Source organism: Myotis lucifugus, unplaced genomic scaffold (assembly GCF_000147115.1).
Source record: "Myotis lucifugus unplaced genomic scaffold, Myoluc2.0 scaffold_312, whole genome shotgun sequence".
NCBI lineage: Eukaryota > Metazoa > Chordata > Mammalia > Chiroptera > Vespertilionidae > Myotis > Myotis lucifugus.
In genome coordinates, this window is record NW_005871360.1 from 1230787 (window position 1) to 1251171 (window position 20385).

Consider the following 20385-nt stretch of genomic DNA (forward strand, 5'->3'; position numbering starts at 1 on the left):
TCTCTCTATATCCTTGCATTATACATTATACATTACCCATAATATAACCTTTTTTCAGTTAATCAAGATTATCAACTACTGAGACAAGTTAGGCCCCTTCCTTAAATCTCTTAGTTTCAAATTGTGTCTGCTTCTTATTCTTCATTTTTGGTACCTCAAGGCCTTTTTCTTCCCTAAAAGTTTCCAAAAATGACTCTATTTTTATTAACATTAGTAATGAGGCTATTAATAATAAGTGATATTAGAAAGGATAAATGAATAAATACTACTAACTGAATATTCTTGTGATTTTTAGTACATTTTCATTAAAATCCATATTTTAGGTTATTTCATAATATGTCATTAATTGTTATTTTACTTTATAAATTCTAACATTAATTCCTAATATTGATTACTTTTTTATTCTAAATATTCATAATATTTTTTATTTTCTTTACCTTATTAGTATATGAAATAGTGTTAACTGTGACTTAAATGAACTATTTTCTCTACTTTTGATGTCACTAATACTTCAGTAAAATAAAATGAAGCCCAGGTTTAATCTTAACATTGCATTTTCTTCATAAAATTTACCCTTTTATTATTTATATATGGTTATAGTCATTAATACTTTGCAAGTAACCATTTATTTTGATTCTAAACCAAATTTGAATTTATTTCTTAGAAAGATTTTCTTAGATGCCATTTTCATTAAATTTTCTGAAATTGAGATATATTACATTTTTTTCTCTAGTCTACTGGTTCCACAAAACCAGTCATTTTGATATGGGTAATATTTAACAAATGAGGAATGTTACTAACATATGATGCCATTATCATAATTTTGACATATCTTATTTCTTTTTGTAGATTAAAATTGATGGGCTACACACTTTTGAGACTTTTCTGCACATGGATTCTTTTGAGAATTTTTTGAACCAGTATTAGTGCTAGCAGAAGACAAATGAAGGGAAATAGCAGAAGAATTATCCAATAACATAGTTATATTGAGAAAACAAGGGGCATCCCTAACAAATGAGGAATGTTACTAACATATGATGCCATTATCATAATTTTGACATATCTTATTTCTTTTTGTAGATTAAAATTGATGGGCTACACACTTTTGAGACTTTTCTGCACATGGATTCTTTTGAGAATTTTTTGAACCAGTATTAGTGCTAGCAGAAGACAAATGAAGGGAAATAGCAGAAGAATTATCCAATAACATAGTTATATTGAGAAAACAAGGGGCATCCCTAACCAATAAAAATGTCAGAAACCAAATATTTCATCTTGCTATAGTAATTCCCTGTGGTTCATGTAACATTGTGTTGTAGGAGAAAGTATCTGTAACTTTGTCTATATAACTTCTACTCTAGAGAAGTAAACTATATAATTTGGACCCAAGAAAATCTACCTTGTGGTTGTTTCCAGACCCAAAAAACCCCCCAAAAATCATCTCTGTAAATATTCTGTAAACATAAAACTTAATTTTTAAGTAACAAAATACTTTTAAAAAATATCTATGGTTTTATCCTTCTTATTCTTTGGTAGTCCTTTTTTTTCCCTTTATACCTGTTAAAAAACAAAATGCAACCAAGTAAATGTGAAGATCTAATTGGCTTTATTAAGTGATTCATGAATCTGGCAGTATCCCATCTAGCAATTAGAAGGACACTCTCAAAGGTTGTACAAAATGGAAGGTTTTTTATATATGTATTTATTTTTATTTTATTGATTTCAGAGAGGAAGGGAGAGGGAGAGAGAGATAGAAACATCACTGATGAGAAAGAATCATTGATCGGCTGCCTCCTGCATGCCCCACACTGAGGATTGAGCTCGCAACCCAGGCATGTGCCCTGACTGGGAATTGAATCATGACCTCCTGGTTCATAGGTCAATGCTCAACCACTGAGCCACAATGGAGGGGCCAAAATGGAAGGTTTTTATAGGAAGGATAGGGCAAGGGAGGTATTAACAAAAGAAAGGATTATTTTGGGGCCTGGACATCTTTTATTTGCGGGAAAAGAATTGAAGGGTTTTTATCATGTAGACTGACTCTTCTTTCTATGGAGGATGGAGAGAGCCCACAGTGACAGACTACCTTATTGGTGCTTGGCCAGAAGATTCCAGACTGGTTGATTATGTTTCTGGCCTTGCCAGTGTGACGCAATAGTTGAGCGTCAACCTGTGAAGCAGGAGGTCGCGTGTTCGATTCCTAGTCAGGAATTCCTGGAGCCTGAGTTGTGGGCTCCATCCCCAGTGTGGTGCGGGCAGGAGGCAGCTGATCAATGATTCTTTCTCATCATTGATGTTTCTATCTCTCTACCTCTTTCTTTCTCTCTGAAATCAATAAAAATATGTTTTTAAAAAAAGAAAAAAAGATTATGTTTCTGGGAGAGGTCAAAACTGCAATTAAATCAGGTATTATCTCTAAGTTTGGTATCATTGGCTTTTACTATGAGGGACGCCATTTTGAACCATTTTCTTTATAAGACCTAAGCAAATTTAAACAGCAATGTTATTTTTTTTGTTAACATTCCACATATTTTTCATAGAATGATATGTTGACTTCTCAGACTTATGTGATCATGTTCTCGCTTTAGTTTCAGTAATAATACTCCAGCCTATTAGCTTTGGTGGCCATCCTGTAGTTTTTAACCTTTGAAACTATCTACCCAACTTATTAGGGCTCCATTTTTAGTCAGTAGTGGCATTTTGGCAACTGGTAGAAGTTGTGATTAGCATTTTGTTTCTTCTTGCTGTTTCCTTTTCATTTTATGTAATCATTTAAGTAAGTTAATTCTTATTTGTAAAAAAAAAATTTTATGAGACTTCCTTTTTACTTTCTTGTAATATATATGAGATCTATCTTAAAAAGGTCTCAGTTCTGAATCTGAGTAGAGAATCTTTGACATTGCATAATAAACATTTAAAAAAATTACTGGGTTGAGATTTCAAGTTGCTATGTATCAACACATGAATTGACTGATTAATACAAGTACTTGTTCAACTGAAAGCATTCTAATAGTCTTGCAAAAACTTTGCCTCTGAAGCTATTGATTGATTTGCTTTGGTTGATTTGCATTTGATCCCTTATTTTAAAAGAAGTAATTTTCCCCTTGTTACAAATAAGTGGTGGCATTATTTATTTACTTCACTTCCAGCCCAATTTTTTCTGTTGTATAATTGAAGAAAATATGTACATATGCTGGTCTGGGTTTTAACATAAGATTCTTTATTCTCAATTCTGATGTCTTCAAATTAATTATAGTGTTGCCACATTTTAAAAAAAAGAATATAAAGCACCACACTCCTTGTTTTCATGTACTTTTGAAAGACTGCTTTGTTTACAGTTGTGATCAGCATATTTACAATATTATACTACATGAAATATTTTGTATTTTTCATATACTTTTCTTTCCTTTAAGGATGCATTATATATGATTTCTCTGTGTTCATTATTAGAAATTTTAGTGATGGCAGTTATTTATTCTTCCAACTGTTAAACAATTAAGTTTTGCTCATAGCTACTTAAATATAGTACCTTAATTGATTAACACAGCAGGTAATCAAAGCAATGTACCAATTAGATTCCCTTTTTATTAAACTTTTAAAGTCAATCTTTTTCGCCCTGGCCAGTATAGCTCAGTTGGTTTGGCATCCTCCAGTGCACTGAAGTGTTGCCAGTTCTATTCCCATTCAGGGCACATGCCAACGTTTCGGGCTTGATCCCTGGTCTGGGGCACGTGGGAGGCAGCCAATAGATTTTTCTCTCTCACACACACTCCCTTCCTCTCTCTCTAAAAATCAATCAGAAATCTTTTTTTTTTTAATTAGCCATTTTCAGAATTGCTGCAGCTATTTGGGGTCTTTTTTTATTCCAGATAAATTTTTGGAGAGTTCATTCTAGGTCTGTGAAATATGCCGTTGGAATTATAATGGGGAGTGCATTGAATCTATAGATGGACATTTTAATGATGTTGAGTCTATTAATCCATGAACACGTTACGTTCTTCTATCTGTTTATGTCATCCTCTATCTCTTTTTTCAATGTCCTGTAGTTTTCTGAGTACAGGTCTTTTACCTCCTTAGTTAAGTTTATTCCTAGGTATCTTTTTTTTTATTGCAATAGTAAATGGGATTGTTTTTTTTAATCTCTCTTTCTGTAAGTTCACTATGGGTGTATAAAAATGCCATAGATTTCTTGGCGTTAATTTTGTATCCTGCTATATTACCAAATTCATTTATTAAGTCTTAATAATTTTTTGATGGAGTCTTTAGGGTTTTCTATATACAGTATCATGTCATCTGCGAATAATGACAATTTTACTTCTTTTCCAATTTGGATGCCATTTATTTCTTCTTGTCTGATCACTGTGGCTAGCACTTCCAGTACTATATTGAACAGGAGTGGTGAAAGTGGCCATCCCTGTCTTGTTCCTGTTCTTAAGGGAAATGGTTTTAGTTTTTGTCCATTGAGTATGATGTTGGCTGTAGGATTGTCATCTAAGGCTTTTATTATGTTGAGGTATGATCCCTCTATTCCCACTTTGCTGAGCATTTTTATCAGAAAAGGGTGTTGGACTTTGTCAAATGCCTTTTCTGCATCAATTGATATGATTTTTGTCTCTCAGTTTATATGATGTATCACATTTATTGATTTGCAGATATTGTACCAGCCTTGTACCCTTGGAATAAATCCCACTTGGTCATGGTGTATGGTCTTTCTAATGTAATGCTGGATCTGGTTTGCTAGAATTTTGTTGAGGATTTTAGCATCTATGTTCATCAGGGATATTGGCCTGTAATTCTCTTTCTTTGTGGTGTCTTTATCTGGTTTTGGGATTAGGGTAATGCTGGCTTCATAGTAAGAGCTTGGAAGTGTGCCTTCCTCTTGAATTTTTTGATGTAGTCTGAGAAGGATTGGTTTTAGTTCTTCTTTGAATGTTCGGTAAAACTCCCCTGTGAAGCCATCTGGTCCAGGGCTTTTGTTTGCTGGAAGCTTTTTGATGATTGCTTTAATTTCATCAGTAGTTATCGGCCTATTCAGGTTTTTTAATTCTTCCTGATTGAGTTTTGGAAGCTTGTATTTTTCTAGGAATGTGTCCATTTCGTCGAGGTTGTCCAGTTTGTTGTAATAGAGTTGTTTGTAGTATTTTTTTTACAATTCTTTATATTTCTGTGGGGTCTGTTGTTATTTCACCTCTTTCATTTCTGATTTTGTTTATTTGGGTCCTTTCTCTTTGCTTCTTGGTGAGCCTGGCTAGAGGTTCATCAATCTTGGGTATCCTTTCAAAGAACCAGCTAGAACAAACTCTCCAAAAATTCATCTGGAATAAAAAAAGACACCGGATAGCTGAAGCAATCCTGAGAAAGAAGAACAAAGTTGAAGGGATCTCAATACCAGATATCAAGCTGTATTACAAAGCCACTGTTCTCAAAATTTCCTGGTACTGGCATAAGAACAGACATATAGACCAATGGAATAGAATAGAGAACCCTGAAATCGACCCAAACCACTATGCTCAATTAATATTTCACAAAGGAGCCAAGAACATACAATGGAGTCAAGACAGTCTCTTCAATAAATGGTGTTGGGAAAATTGGACAGATACTGCATAAAAATGAAACTAGACCACCAACTTACACCATACACAAAAATAAACTCAAAATGGATAAAGGACTTAAACGTAAGATGGGAAACCATAAAAATATTAGAGGAATCCACAGGCAGCAAAATCTCAGACATATGCTGAAGTAGTTTCTTCACCGATAACGCTCCTAGGGTAATGGAAACTAAAGAGAAAATAAACAAATGGGACTACATCAAAATAAAAAGCTTCTGCACAGCAAAAGAAACCATCCACAAAAACAACAAGAAAGCCCACTGCATGGGAGAACATATTTGCCAATGTTATCACTGATAAGGGTTTAATCTTCAACATTTACAGGGAACTCATACAACTTAACAAAAGGAAGATAAACAACCCAATCAAAAAATGGGCAACAGACCTAAATAGATACTTTTTGAAAGAGGATATAAGGAAGGCCAAGAGACATATGAAACATGCTCAAAGTCACTAATCATCTGAGAAATGCAAATCAAAACAACAATGAGGTACTATCTCACTCCTGTCAGAATGGCTATCATCAATAAATCAAATGACAAGTGCTGGCGAGGATGCAGAGAAAAAGGAACCCTCTTGCACTACTGGTGGGAATGCAGACTGGTGCAGCCCCTGTGGAGAACAGTATGGAGTTTCCTCAAAAAACTAAAAATGGAGCTTCCATTTGACCTGGTTATTCCATTTCTAGGAATATATCCCAAGAAACTAGAAACACCAATTAGAAAGGATATATGAACCCCTATGTTCATAGTAGCCCAATTTGCAATACCTAAGATTTGGAAATAGCCTAAGTGCCCATCAGTAGATGAGTGGATTAAAAACTGTGGTACATCTACACAATGGAGTACTACACTGCAGTAAAAAAGAAGGAATTCTTACCATTTGCAACACCATGGATGGAGCTGGATAGCATTATGCTAAGTGAAATAAGTCAGTCAGAGAAAGATAAATATCACATGATCTCACTCATTTGTGGAATATAATGAACAACATAAACTGATGAACAAAAACAGATCCAGAGACAGAGAAGCATCGATCAGATGCTCAAACCTCAGAGGGAAGGTAGGGGAGAGTGGGGGTAAGGGGGAGAGATCAACCAAAGGACTTGTATGCATGCATATAAGCATAACCAGTGGGGTGAGGGCATGAATGGGGGGGGGGAATTGGGGTGGTAAGGGCACATATATAATACCTTAATCAATAAAGAAAAAAAATTAGCCTTTTTCTATGAAATTGTTAATTCATCCAAATAGATTAAGTTCAAGCCAAACTAATGGTATTTTCCCTTCAGCTTCATACAGGTAATGCATATTTATTGAAAAATTTCTTTATTTTTTACAAAAAATTATTACCTTTATTTATTGATATAGAATTGAAAAATTTCTTACAACGGTGAAATCAAGACTCCAAATTACAAAACATGATGGCAGCTGAGACTTATAAAGGTTATTCTGTATACTATATAGCAAAGTAGAAAGCACTGTGTTTATCCAGCCCGGGAGTTGTAACTGAAGATCAATCAAGGAATAAGATCCCCCAGGAATTAATAAAAAATTCAACAGTAAAATCCTGAAAGTGTTCATTCTGCTTTCATCTTTCTTTTTCTCTTGAGGAGAAAATGGCTAAAAATTAGGCAAAGCATTGAGATTTTTGTGCCTAAGGTTTAACATTCAGAATAGTTATTCGCAAGTACAGCCTGAGAACCATCCACATAAGAAGCACTTTAGACATTTTTTTAAATATATATTTTATTGATTTTTTACAGAGAGGAAGGAAGAGGATAGAGAGTCAGAAACATCAATGAGAGAGAAACATTGATCAACTGCCTCCTGCACACTCCCCACCGGAGTGTACATTTCAGACAGCCACAACCAAGGTACATGCCCTTGACTGGAATCGAACCTGGGACCCTTCAGTCCGCAGGCCGAGGCTCTATCCACTGAGCCAAACTGGTTAGGCTAGACATTTTTATTTTAAAAGTCCAATTTCATTGAATCAGAATTTGGGGTGTTGGTGTCCTGAAGTCTGAATTTTTAACTCGTATTCCAATAGTTCAGAACCTAGAACATAAGCAAAAGATTGGGCCACTATTTTTTCCCTTTCCTTCTTTTTCTTTTTCTCTTCAGCACCTATAATTGTGTGCTCTATGTTGTGTTTGGCTCTTATTTTCAAGAAATCCCCTAGACACCAATCCCATAATATATATGAAAAAAAAATGAATGGAGTCTTAATATAGTTTGTTCACCTGATTTTTATTTCATAAAACAGATTTAAAAAGATACAAACATATAAGGAAAATCTACTTCTGACCTTGAGCATTACTAATCCACATTATTCTGTCATTATCTCTTATTTATTCACATTCCATCTTAGGAGTGGTACTGTCTGAATGAATAATACATATTCATCTGAACATTTCACATTATAGTTAAGTATCTCATTTTTACTATGCCTTGTGACTCCTTAAAATTAAATATGAATGTAGAGGAGGAAAAGTAATTTTCCTTTTACCCTTCTGAGTTCTTGGCTGAAACTCCCTGTAATAAAAGACAGATGAACAAGAGAAAGAAACAAGTTTATTAACATGTATATTTCATGTACATGGAGTGATACCCAGGAACAATGAGTAAACTCCCTGAGTTGGCCCAAGCCACCACCTTAAATACCATCTTCAGCTACTAGTAAACAGAAGAGGAAGATCCATGAGGGGGCAGTTACCAGGATTTACCAGGTAAACAAGAGGAAGGTTTGTTGTGCTGATTTAAGTCAGGGCCTTCTCCATTGCTAAGAGTTCTTTGTGATTTTGAGTCATCTCTACCTTCCAGGTACAAAGAAAGAGACACTCTTATAGAGATTTTCTTCATAAATGCAAGTTTTCCTTACAAAAGGGTAACTTCTACTCTATTTTCCGAGTCTTTCCTGAATCTGCTGTTTCTCAAAGATAATCAGCTCAAAGTAATCCTTATCCTAAGGAGGCATGTTTTGGGGTGGCATATTAAGCTACCCTTTAGTAAACATCACTAAAGATTTTCAGTTTGGTAAGAACAGACTGCTGTCCACATTAGAGATATAACTTAAAACTCTTCTAAAACATTATAGTCTGCTCATTGTTTTGTTTTCAGTGTTTTGAAACTCAAAATAATGGGGTTGTTCTTTCTTTTATTGAGTGAAATTGTTTTTCCCCAGGCAACACATAAATTATGCCTTGTACATCTTCCCACTTATTCCCTTGAAATGAGAAATAAAATACAAAGTCTCCACATTGTTATAGATAGAAAATCCAAGCATATTAAGGAAAAGTGACTTACACTGAGTCTTGACCTAATAATCATCAGCAGAAATAGGAGACAGAATCGTGCAACCTAAGGTTTCTTCATATTTTGCTTCTTTACTTATCTTCCTGTGTAGATTTGACCAATTTTTTTAAAGCCCCCTTTTTTTTCATTCTGCACGTACATATGTGTGTTGAGTTTGTCTCTCTCCCTGTCTTCATTCCTGTCTCCGAGCTTTTCCTCCCTCTCCCTCCTCCAAACCCTCCACCACATATCAGAATAGATCAGTAGACTGTGACTTTATAAAAAAAGGCACAGCTGATGTCCCGATTTTGGCAGAAATGAGCTATGTTTCAATGTCTCTTGGATATTTTTAAAAGAAGTTTCTCTCTCTGTCCTTTTCTGCTCCCCCTACAAATAATATTTATTCAGCAGGAATATGTACACATGGAAGACATAATATAAGTTCAAAGTCTGTATTTTCCTTTCCTCTCTTTCCCTGCAGTCCAACCTTCCAGGGGTAGCACTATTAACAGTTCCTTCCCTTCACCCTCCTTTCCTGATTCCTTCCTCCCCTTCTCTCTTCTTTTCTCTCACTTTCTCCCTCTTCTGTTCTCCCTCTAAAGTCTAAATAGTCATGATACTATTCATAATCACCATACTATTTTTCTTTTCCATATACTATTGTGCAGCTAGAGATTAATAAATCTTCCCATAGCAGCATATAGATATATGCTCATTTTTTAAAAGATGATTACATAATGGTATGAATGTTGTTGACCTTAAACAAGAAGCCAGATAATTCTCCAGCAAATGGATTTATTGGGGAACAACAAAGAATTGCAATCTGGAAAAGGACCCACGGCAGTCCATGAGCATGGCTGCTAAAACAAAGGCTAGGAAACTCTTTTATCCAAGGGAAGTGGAAGCTGAGAGGGCTACTACCAACAAAAAGTTCTTCCTGTTCTGTTTCAAGATCAATGTGGGGCCTCCTTACTTCATTGTAAATAAGGTTTCTATTTACTCATTTTTTAAAAGAATGTACCATAATTTTTCTTTATCAGTTTAGTGTACTGTGCAATTATGTCCCGGAATAAATTCAAAGTCTTGGACTTGCTGGATAGTCAAACCAATATTTATTCCTAGGACAGTGTATAAATGCTTATTTCCCCAAACATTCTCTAGCACTATATTATCAAATCTTTCATTTTTATTCTTATTCTATAAGTGAAAAAAATCATTTCTCATAGTTTTGATTTGTTCATCTATAATTATGAGTAAGATTGAGCATCTTTTTATGTTTGTTGAACATATTTGAATTGGTTATTCATTTCTTTTCTACATTTTTCTATTGGATTGTCTTTTTTTTCTTTTTGGTAGGAGCATTTTATAAATTGAAGAAATTAGCCTTTGTCATTTGTGTTATAATTTTTTTGTTTCCATTTGTTTTATTATCTTTGTGGTATATAAATTTAAATTTTTCATTTAATTCTATTTGTATTTTTTTATGTTTTCTGGATTTGATGTAATGAATATAAATGTCTACTCTGAGTTTTTATTTTTATGCACTTTTTCTATCACTTTTATGTATTCCTTTTTAATATGTACAATTTTGTTCTATCTGTAAATGAGGTTTTATAGTGAGGCAAAGACCCAGCTTTATTACTTTTGAAATGGTTACTGTAGGGGAGGAAAAAATTTTCCTTGACCTTTTTAGAGTCCCTGTCTGGATTTGAAAATTAAATGACAAAGATATCTTACCAGGAGAAAGGCACACAAATGTTATTGTTTCACAAGAGAATGAAGACTCAAAAAAGGGACCAGATCAGGAAGTTTTTCAAGACAAAGGGGTTTGGGTTAGGGGTAGTAAGTGGTGGAGAAGTAACTAGGAACATAAGCCTAGTTACAACAAGGTTTATTTACAAATTTCTCTGGTGCTGATAAGTCTGCTTCTGGTAAAAGGAGAATTTATTCCCTTCTTTTAGGCAAAAAAGGGTGAGCTTTTTCTGCATTTATTGTTTCTTAAATGCCTTCAACTCAAAATAATTTTTATGTCCAATAGGAATATTTGGGGATAACATATTCTGTTTTCCATCATGAGCCAACTTTTCTAATAGCATTAATTAAATAAACCATTTCCCCCTACGTTGACTTAAAATGCCACCTTTATCGCATACTCAGTTCCCATATGTATTTGGCCTGTTCTGTATTCTCTTCTGTTTTATTGCTCTGTTTTCATTATTCCTTTGAAGTATCAAACTTTTTTTCATCATAACCTGGAACTAGCCTATTACCTAAATTCTATAGGTGGTATTAGGTGTTACTATCAATAGTAGTAATCATTTTTCTGTTGATTCTTTTGGTTTTTAAGTATTTGGTCACATTATCTGCAGCTAATACACTTATTGTCTATTCTAATATTTCTATCTCACATTCCTTTCTCCTGTTTCTGATGCTAATAGGAATGTATTCTTCTCCATTAATGGGAGAATATATATATATATTCCCTCATGTGGGGGGATTATCCCTTCAGTAATAAAGGGCTTTTATCAAAATGAAAATTGAATATTTTTAGTTGCCTTTTTGACATTTAAAGATTATCATATGATACTTTCCTTTTTGATCTATTAACATTATGAATTATAGTATCAGACTTTCTTATGTTGAACACTTTTAATTACTGGACTTGAACTTCTCATGGTCAAGTTATTCTTTTAATGGGCTCCTGAATTCTATATTCTAATAGTCTACTTAAAATGTTTGCGCCAATACTCACATGTGAAATTGATCTTTGATTATCTTTTGTACTGCCTTTCATGTTTTAGTATCAGTGTAATGTTGACTTTTAAAAATAATTTTCAAATAATTTAGAAGTTTTTCTTCTTTCAGCACTGTCTGAAATAGTTCAGTGTCATTTTCTCTTGGCCACTCCTTTTGAAATAGGACAGCCTTTTTGTCCTTCCTAGCACGACTGATATTAGGTTGTGCTGTAGACCTGTAACTTTCTTTTTCCAGCTTTTTATTTGAAAGTTATTTCATCCTTATAGAAGAATTGCAAAAATACGAATAGTACAAAAAACATCCATGTATCCTTGCTCAGATTTATCTGTTGAAAAGATTTTATCCCATTTGTAAAGATATGTGACTTCTAATAAAACTTTCCCAGAGCCCTAGCCGGTTTGGCTCAGTGGATATAGCGCCGGCCTGCAGACTGAAGGGTCCCAGGTTTGATTCCAGCCAAGGGCACATGCCCAGGTTGTGGGCTCAGTCCCCAGTGTGAAGTGTGCGGGAGGCAGCAAATTGATGATTCTCTCTCATCATTGATGTTTCTCTCTCTCCCTCTTCCTTCCTCTCTGAAATCAATAAAAATATATTTAAAAAAAACTTTCCCAGAGACTTGGGAAGAATAAAACTATAATATTAAAAGTATAACATTTACCTGCTAATATGAGAAATGGCTGTTGTTTAAGTACACTTGCTCAGGTCCAGCCTCTCTGTCTATTTCAGAGCATTTTCACTGCTTTACTTTTGCTCTCCCCTACATGGGCATCAGTAAGCTGTGCTTGGAGCATAGTCCTACTTAAGTTTGGCTAACAACCTCAACTCTGTACCTTGTCCTTAGAGATGCCTTGTCTCATCCTGCTGCCCGCTAAGGCCAACCTCCTTTCACACCTCACCTTATCCAGTGTTTTCCCTTCAGGGGAAAGCTTGCTTATGCCCATACAGAAGAGCCAGACCATCAGGGAAGTGTGGAAGTATATTTCCCAGAGTGTGGGAAATAGTCATTTAAAAAAAATTATTAAATTTATTGGTGTGACATTGGTTAATAATATTATATAGGTTTCAGGTGTACAATTCCTGAAATAATCTGATATTGTATTGTGTGTTCACAACCCAAAGTTAAGTCTCCTTCCATTACCATTTATTCCCCTTTATCCTCTTCGACTTCCCCAGACCATACTGTTGTTTATGTCTATGAGGTTGTTTTTTTGTTTGTTTTTTTGCTTAATCCCGTCATCTTTTTCATTCAGCCCCCCAGTGCCCTTCCGCTCTAATAGCTGTCAGACGGTTTCTATTTTGTTAGTTTATTTTGTTCATTAGATTCCAAGTATAAGTAAAATCATAGGGTACTTGTCTTTCTCTGACTAGCTTATATGACTTAGCACAATATTCTCCAGGTCCATCCATGTTGTCACAAAGAGTAAGATTTCCTTCTTTTTTTTTTACAGCTGAGTAGTATTCCATTGTGTAAATGTATCACAGCTTTTTTATCCACTCATCTACTGATGGACACTTGGGCTGCTTCAAAATCTTGGCTATTTTAAACAACGCAACAATGAAATAGGGGTATATGTGTTTCAGAGGGTTGGGATATATTTCCAGAAGTGGAATCACTAGGTCATAAGGCAATTCCATTTTTAAATTTTTGAGGTAACTCCATACTGCTTTCCACAGTGGCTGCACTAATCTGCATTCCCACCAGCAGTGCATGATGGTTCCCTTTTCTCCATCTCTTTGCCAACACTTGTTGTTTGTTGATTTATTGATGTTAGCCATTCTGACAGGTGTGAGGTGATATCTCATTGTGGTTTTAATTTGCTTTCTCTGATGATTAGTGGCATTGAGCATCTTTTCATATGCTATTGGCCAGCTGTATGTTCTCCTGGAGAAGTGTCTATATAGGCCCTTTCCCCATTTTTTAATTGCATTGTTTGCTTTTTTTGGTGTTGAGTTTTATAAGTTCTTTATAAATTTTGTCTTTTATTTTGTTATGATTTCCTTTGCTATTCCAGGACACTTTAGTTTGATGTACTTCCATTTGTTTATTTTTTCTTTTGTTTCCCTAGTCCCAGGAGAGAGATGAAAAAATATTGCTATGAGAAATATCTGAGATTTTACTGCCTATATTTTCGTCTAGGATTTTTATGATTTCGAGTTCAACATTTGTCTTTAATCCAATTTTAGTTTATTCTTATGTATGGTGCATGTATCTGTCTAATTTCCCCAGCACCATTTATTGAATAGACTATCTTTAGCCCATTGTATGTTCTTTACTCCTTTGTCAAATGTGAGTTGACCATAAAGGCATGGATTTATTTCTGGGCTGTCTGTTCTTTTCCGTTGATCTATATGTCTGTTTTTATGCCAAGACCGGGCTATTTTGATCACTATGGCCTTGTAGTGTAGTTTGATATCAGGTAGCATTATTCTTCCAACTTTTTTGTTCTTTCTCAAGATTGCTGAGGCTCTTTAGGGTCTTTTGTTGTTCCATACACATTTTTGGAACATTTGTTCAAATTCTGTAAAATACACTATTGGTATCTCGGTAAGAATAGCGTTGAAACCTATAGGTTGCTTTGGCTGATATGGACATTTAATGGTTAATTCTTCCTATTCATGAATACAGTATATGAATACTGTGTTTCCACTTATTTGTATCTTGCTCAGTTTCTTTCTTTATTATCTTATAATTTTCTGAGTACAGGTCTTTTACCTCCTTGCTTAAATTTATTCCTAGATATCTTTTTGTTGTTGTTGTTGTTGTTGCAACTGTAAATTGGATTGTTCTCTTGGTGTATAAAAATGCCATCAATTTCTGAATATTAATTTTGTATTCTAATTTACTGAATTCTCAGTTCCAGTAGTTTTTTGGTGAAGTCTTTAGGGTTCTCTGTATACAGTATTATGCTATCTGGCAATAATGACAGCTTTCGTTCTTCCTTTCTTAATTGAGATGCCTTTTATTTCTTCTTCTTGTCTGGTTGCTATCATCACACTGTTCTCTGTGTCTATATGTTATATTTATAACCATTTTTCTGAACACTGTATCTGATAAGTTGCTTGGCTCCATTTCATTTTGCTATTTTTATGGAGATTTCTCCTGTTCTTTCATTTGGGGCATGATTCTGTGTGTCCTCATTTTGACTGCCTTTTTGTGGGTTTTTTGTTGTTGTTTTTCATGTGTTAGGTAGATCTGCTATAGTCAGGAGGAGGCTAGCAGAGTTTATCAGGCCTAAACAGACCAAGATTTGGCCATGTGAAGGGAGGGCTCTGCACTGTCAGGTGTCAGGCAAAAAATTTAGTTCTTCATTAAGATTTTAAAACTGTATACCTAAAATGGTCTTCCAAAGGAGCCTCCTCTAGAACAAAGAGGCCACCTATTTTAAAGGCAATCCCACCTCTCTGTCCTAAGAGTTACAAGCTGCTATAGCTTTAAAAAAATTATTTCTTAAATCTTTATTGTTGAAAGTATTACATATTTCCCCTCCCCCTTGACCTCTTCTAGCTCACCCCTCCCCCTCAAGCCCTCACCACCCTATCATCTGTGTCCATGGGTTATTCATATGCATACAAGTTCTTTGGTTGATCTCTTCCCACCCACCCACTCACCCTCCCCACCTTCCCTCTGAGATTTCAGAGTCTGTTCCATGATTCTGTCTCTGGATCTATTTTGATCATCAGTTTATTTTGTTCATTAGATTCCACATATGAATGAGCTCATGTGATACTTGGCTTTAATCAGCAGGCATCTTCTGTATACAATTGGTACATAAAAGCAATCGCAATATAAAAAATTAAAACTGAAATTATATATGCCATTTAAGATCATTATTATTTAATTGCCCTTAATAATTTTAGAGAATAAGTCATTAAGAGAACCTAAAATTATTCTCATAAGTAAAAGTGATTTATTATTTTGAAAACATTGATAAAATGTACCCTTGAAGTTAATGTATTCTATTTAATTCTTCTCATGTAGTTATCTAGACACTTGTAGAGTCAAGGCTTTGGTTCTTAATAGGTGATTTAGCCTTAATTGTGATGAAACACTGGATGGTTCCACTTTAACAAATTCTAGTGCAGTTGGAGCCAAGAGCTTTGAACCACCTATTGAGTGTAGTTATTTCTTTATACCCAAATTACTTGACATATGTTATTGCTTTTATAATTGAATGTTGTGCTATTTAAAATTCTTTGCAAAATACTGAAATCTACGTACATGTTTTAAAAGTTTGTTTCTAGGTGAAAAATAATTCCAGACAATTATCTTCCTATTTACAAATTGTATATGGAACTCAGCTATCCTATACTATGCGTAATTTCTTTCCTTAATGGGAACATGTGATTACACTCATATACTTTTACTTTCTGATTTGGAATCATGTTTTTTTGAGTTTGTTCCATCAAACTTTATCTTTTACTGGGTGATGCCTTCAAAAAGAGCAGTCATCAACAAATACATAAGAAAGCAACTGACTGCTTTACTTTGTATTGATAAGTATCTTACTAATTTCCATAAAATACGATTAGTCATTTATCTACATGATCTTTTAAGTGAAGAGATGTTGAATAAAAGGTTGGGGGTTACCTGGAAAGATAATAGATAACTTAGAATCTCATTTGTTAGGTGAATTCCCTAATCAGAATAGGCTATTATCTTCAGGTATGCAGATTCAGAAAATCCTTCTCTTTTTTATTGTTGTTAATCCTCACTCAAGTATGTTTTTCCATTGATTTTTAGAGAGAGTGGAAGGGAGGGGAAGAGACAGAGAGAGAGAGAGAAAACTTCCAACTCTAGTCCAACAAGAAATGTAGACTAACTTGGATTTTTATTGGATTTACCAGGTGGGTCTAGGGTGAGGGTTCTCATTATGTGGGTCAGGCTTGTGTGCTTGAATTTCCCTCAGGTGACAAAGGAAGTAGCACCCATGTTTTCTTTTCTTTTTAAAAAAAAATATATTGTTATTGATTTCAGAGAGGAAGGGAAATGGAGAGAGATAGAAACATCAATGATGAGAGAGAATCATTGATTGGCTGCCCCTGCTCGCCCCCCACTGGTGATCGAGCCCTCAACCCAGGCATATGCCCTTGACTGAAATCGAACCGGTGACCCCTCAGTCTGCAGGCCGACGCTCTATCCACTGAGCCAACCCGTCTAGGGCAGCACCCATGTTTTCTTATCACCTTCCCAAAATTTGGGGAGAGTGGTAAAGGGGACTGATGATGTTTAAAAGCTGTCAGTATTCAAACATTAAACATGGAGTCAGACTCTTTACTATACCCTTTTCTTTGCTTCCATTGTTTTTTCTTGTATTCAACATATTATCTCCTTAAATTAACCCTTCCATTGGTTAAACTCAAAACTTCTTGGCTTGGGACCAAGTTTTTCTTTTTAAGATGTCTCCTTATTTTGTAATTGATACTTATTATTTTAAGTTTAATAGTTTAGTTCTTAAAAGGCAATTATAATTTTATGTTTTTAGGAAAGTGTGTGATAAGATAGCTGGGAATAGTAAGAAATTATTTAGAATTATCCAAACCTAATAAAGTAGTACATTCATAGCTTGCAGAATCGGCTTTCCCTCCTTCCTCAGCTGCCTAGATGCATCACTGAATGTTCAATTCTTTCTATTCTTAAAGCCATAAGCTGCATAGTTGAAATTGGCTGCTTATACCTGTTTCTATCACAGACAACTGCTCTGTCTAGCTCCCAAACTATGTATTGTGCCATTGGGACATGAAGAGAAAAATATCAGAAAGGAAAAAAAACTTGAGTAAAAGACCCAAAAATCCTGCATACTTATTATCCTCAACTCCTCGGCCATCTCATAAACTGCAGTGCACAGGATGAGGCCTTTATAAACATTCATCTAGTAACTAATTTTTAAGTGGTACAGCTTAGAGATGGGGCAGTGTGTGTCAGAGTGAAACCATCAGGTGGGAGGACACCAGACACCTGGGCCCCAGGCATCATGCTAGTGTTGCAACCAGTTCAGTGTTAAGATGAACAAATAATTTAACTACTCTGTGCTGACTTCCCCTGTAAAATGTGCAGGATTTAGAGCTTATTTTAGCTTTGAAATACCATGATTTTGTAGTTTAAAGGTAAGGCATTTGCTCTTGTGTTCTCTAAGAAGAGAAATTATAAATGGTAACATAAATCTTTATAATATTAAGTTATATGAAACCAGTATACTAATATTTTTGAGTAGGGGTCATTTTGTCTTTAAGTTCAATCACAAATGGTTTGAAAATAATATAATTTTTCTAATGGCTTTTAAGTGTCATCATAATCTTGAACATTTAATTAACTGTAATATAATTGAATTTATATTTGAAAATTATTTTGATAATAATACTCTTAAATAAAATGTTTTATATTTTCTTACAAAATATTTTAGCCTTCATATTTGTTTATCTGCCTATCTATTTATTTATTTTCAATTTAGATGGGTCTAGGAAAGACAATCCAGGCAATTGCCATCGCTTACTTCTATAAGGAGGAATGGCCTCTTTTAATAGTGGTCCCTTCATCTCTGAGGTATCCTTGGACAGAAGAAATAGAAAAATGGATCCCCGAGCTAGATCCAGAAGAAATCAGTGTTATTCAGAATAAAACTGATGTTGGGTAAGAACAACTTTCTAGTATTTATGGGGGGAAAGTGCCAAAATTGGTATATATCAAATAAGTCTGTATATTAAGTAGATTTATCTAGGGCTGAAAATGCATTTGTCATTATGGAAAAAAAAATTTGATTGCTGTGTTGGTACTGGGTGTTTAGGAGCCCTTCCTTTTCTATTAGGGGGTAGAGAACTGCAGAAGATTGACTCCCTCCTTTATCATCACTGGTGGTATATAGAAAGTGCAAAGTGACATGTTTTATTTTCAATGCATTTATTTGTCTATTTAATTTTACAAACTCCTTAGTATCATAGCACTGTACATACAAAAATGAATAAGACACATCCCCTGCCCTCACCTATCTTTTTTATATATATAAAAGCCTAAGCGACTGTCTAACCGGTAGCTATGATGCACGATGACCACCAAGGGGGCAGACACTCAACACAGGACTGCCGAGCTGAGGTGACTTGGCAGCTGCAGTTCTTGGGTGACACACCGGAACCAGAGAGGAAGGAGCCCGATTCTGGGGTGTGTCACCCGAGAACCGCCCTCTCACAATGTCGGATGTCGGAGAGCCGGTTTTAGGCCGATCCCTGCAGGCCAGGCCGAGGGACCCCACCGGTGCACTGGGCCTCTAGTGATATAATAAGGGGGATAAATATGTAAATGAATAATTTCATTATAGTATGATAAAGAATATTATAGACATTTGAATTATAGAGATAGTTCAAGAGATCAGGGATCACTTTAGCCCAATGTTTCTCCGCATGAGGTGGTACCCCCTCTTTTCCTTATACTTCATCGACCTAGGGCCGGGGGCATTTTCGTTGTCATTGTGACAGGGAATCTACTGGCCTTTAATGGGAGGGTCCAGGAATGTGAGATGCCCTTCAGGGTGCTGGACAGCCCTGAGTACTAAGTATTGTCCTGCTCAAAATCCCAGTAGCACCTGGCTTAAGAAACTGCTATCTTGTTTGTGGGAAGGCTTCCTGGAATAGCCAACTAATATTTGAGTATCCACTTTCTTCATGATCACAGGTGCATGAAAGCAAATGTTCTCACAGTTATCTTCTTATCCTAGTAAAATATAGCTTGTTGGATGTCAATGCTTCCAAAGAGCATTTAACCAAAAAAAGGTTAGATTTGGTTAACGAAATTTTAAATTTTGGATTAGGGTTTATTATATTTAAAGACTATAAAGTCTTAAGAGAAATTGGGTTTCAGTGGTGGTACCTTCTGCTCTTATTTTTCCTTGTGTTTCTTCCCAAAGCGTTGTATTGTTTATGATAAATTGGTTACTGAAATAGTATTTTTAAAGTACATGGATTTCTTTTCTAGGAGAATATCGACCAGCAAAGTGACGGTTCTGGGTTACGGTCTCTTAACGACAGATGCAGAGACTTTGATAGATGCACTGAACACTCAGAACTTCAGCGTAGTGATAGTGGATGAATCACACTACATGAAGTCCAGAAACGCAACTCGCAGCAAGGTTTTATTGCCAATAGTACAGAAAGCCAAACGAGCCATTCTTCTGACGGGAACTCCCGCTTTGGGAAGGCCTGAAGAGGTATTAAAATCCTTATGCTTGGGCTTAAAAAACAAACAAACAAAAAAACAACCTAGAAAACAGAATCAGTCGCCTGTGAAATGTTAAATTAGATTCCTCAAATGCCAAAAGAGCACTTTGGGAATTTCTAGACTGCTCTTAATGATTACATATATCTTTTACTGTGACTTTTATCTAGTTACATGTGATCCTTAGCCATGCTTGTATTTGCTATAAAACACACACACAGTTTTTACCTTTATTACAAATTTGTAAATAACACTTGTGTTCTTCTGGTTGTTCTGTGGACTTAATCTTCATTTTATCCTAAGTCTATTTTCCATTATAAGCTCCTTAGGATTGGAGTTGAATCAACTTTGTATCTTTTATAAAGATATATCTTTATATATTTTATACAGTATTGCATAACCTCTTTCTATTTCTTTTTCACTTTAAAATCCATGTTTGGGAAGGTAGAGAACCTAGGTGTAGACCAAATAGAGTATCTAATTAGAATAGAGGAGTCAGGCATTTGAGTGATGTCCG

At 35.1% G+C, this 20385-nt stretch overlaps 1 protein-coding gene across 1 annotated transcript in view; it reads left to right on the forward strand.

Annotated features, from left to right (window-relative positions):
- ZRANB3 (zinc finger RANBP2-type containing 3) overlaps window positions 1-20385 on the forward strand; it is a gene marked incomplete at its 3' end in the record, with an annotated part of 216291 nt that overhangs the window by 115309 nt on the left and 80597 nt on the right. The window contains exons 4-5 of the mRNA XM_023764016.1: window positions 18115-18293; window positions 19629-19860. Coding sequence (XP_023619784.1) covers window positions 18115-18293; window positions 19629-19860 — 411 coding nt within the window. The remainder of the gene's footprint in view (window positions 1-18114; window positions 18294-19628; window positions 19861-20385) is intronic.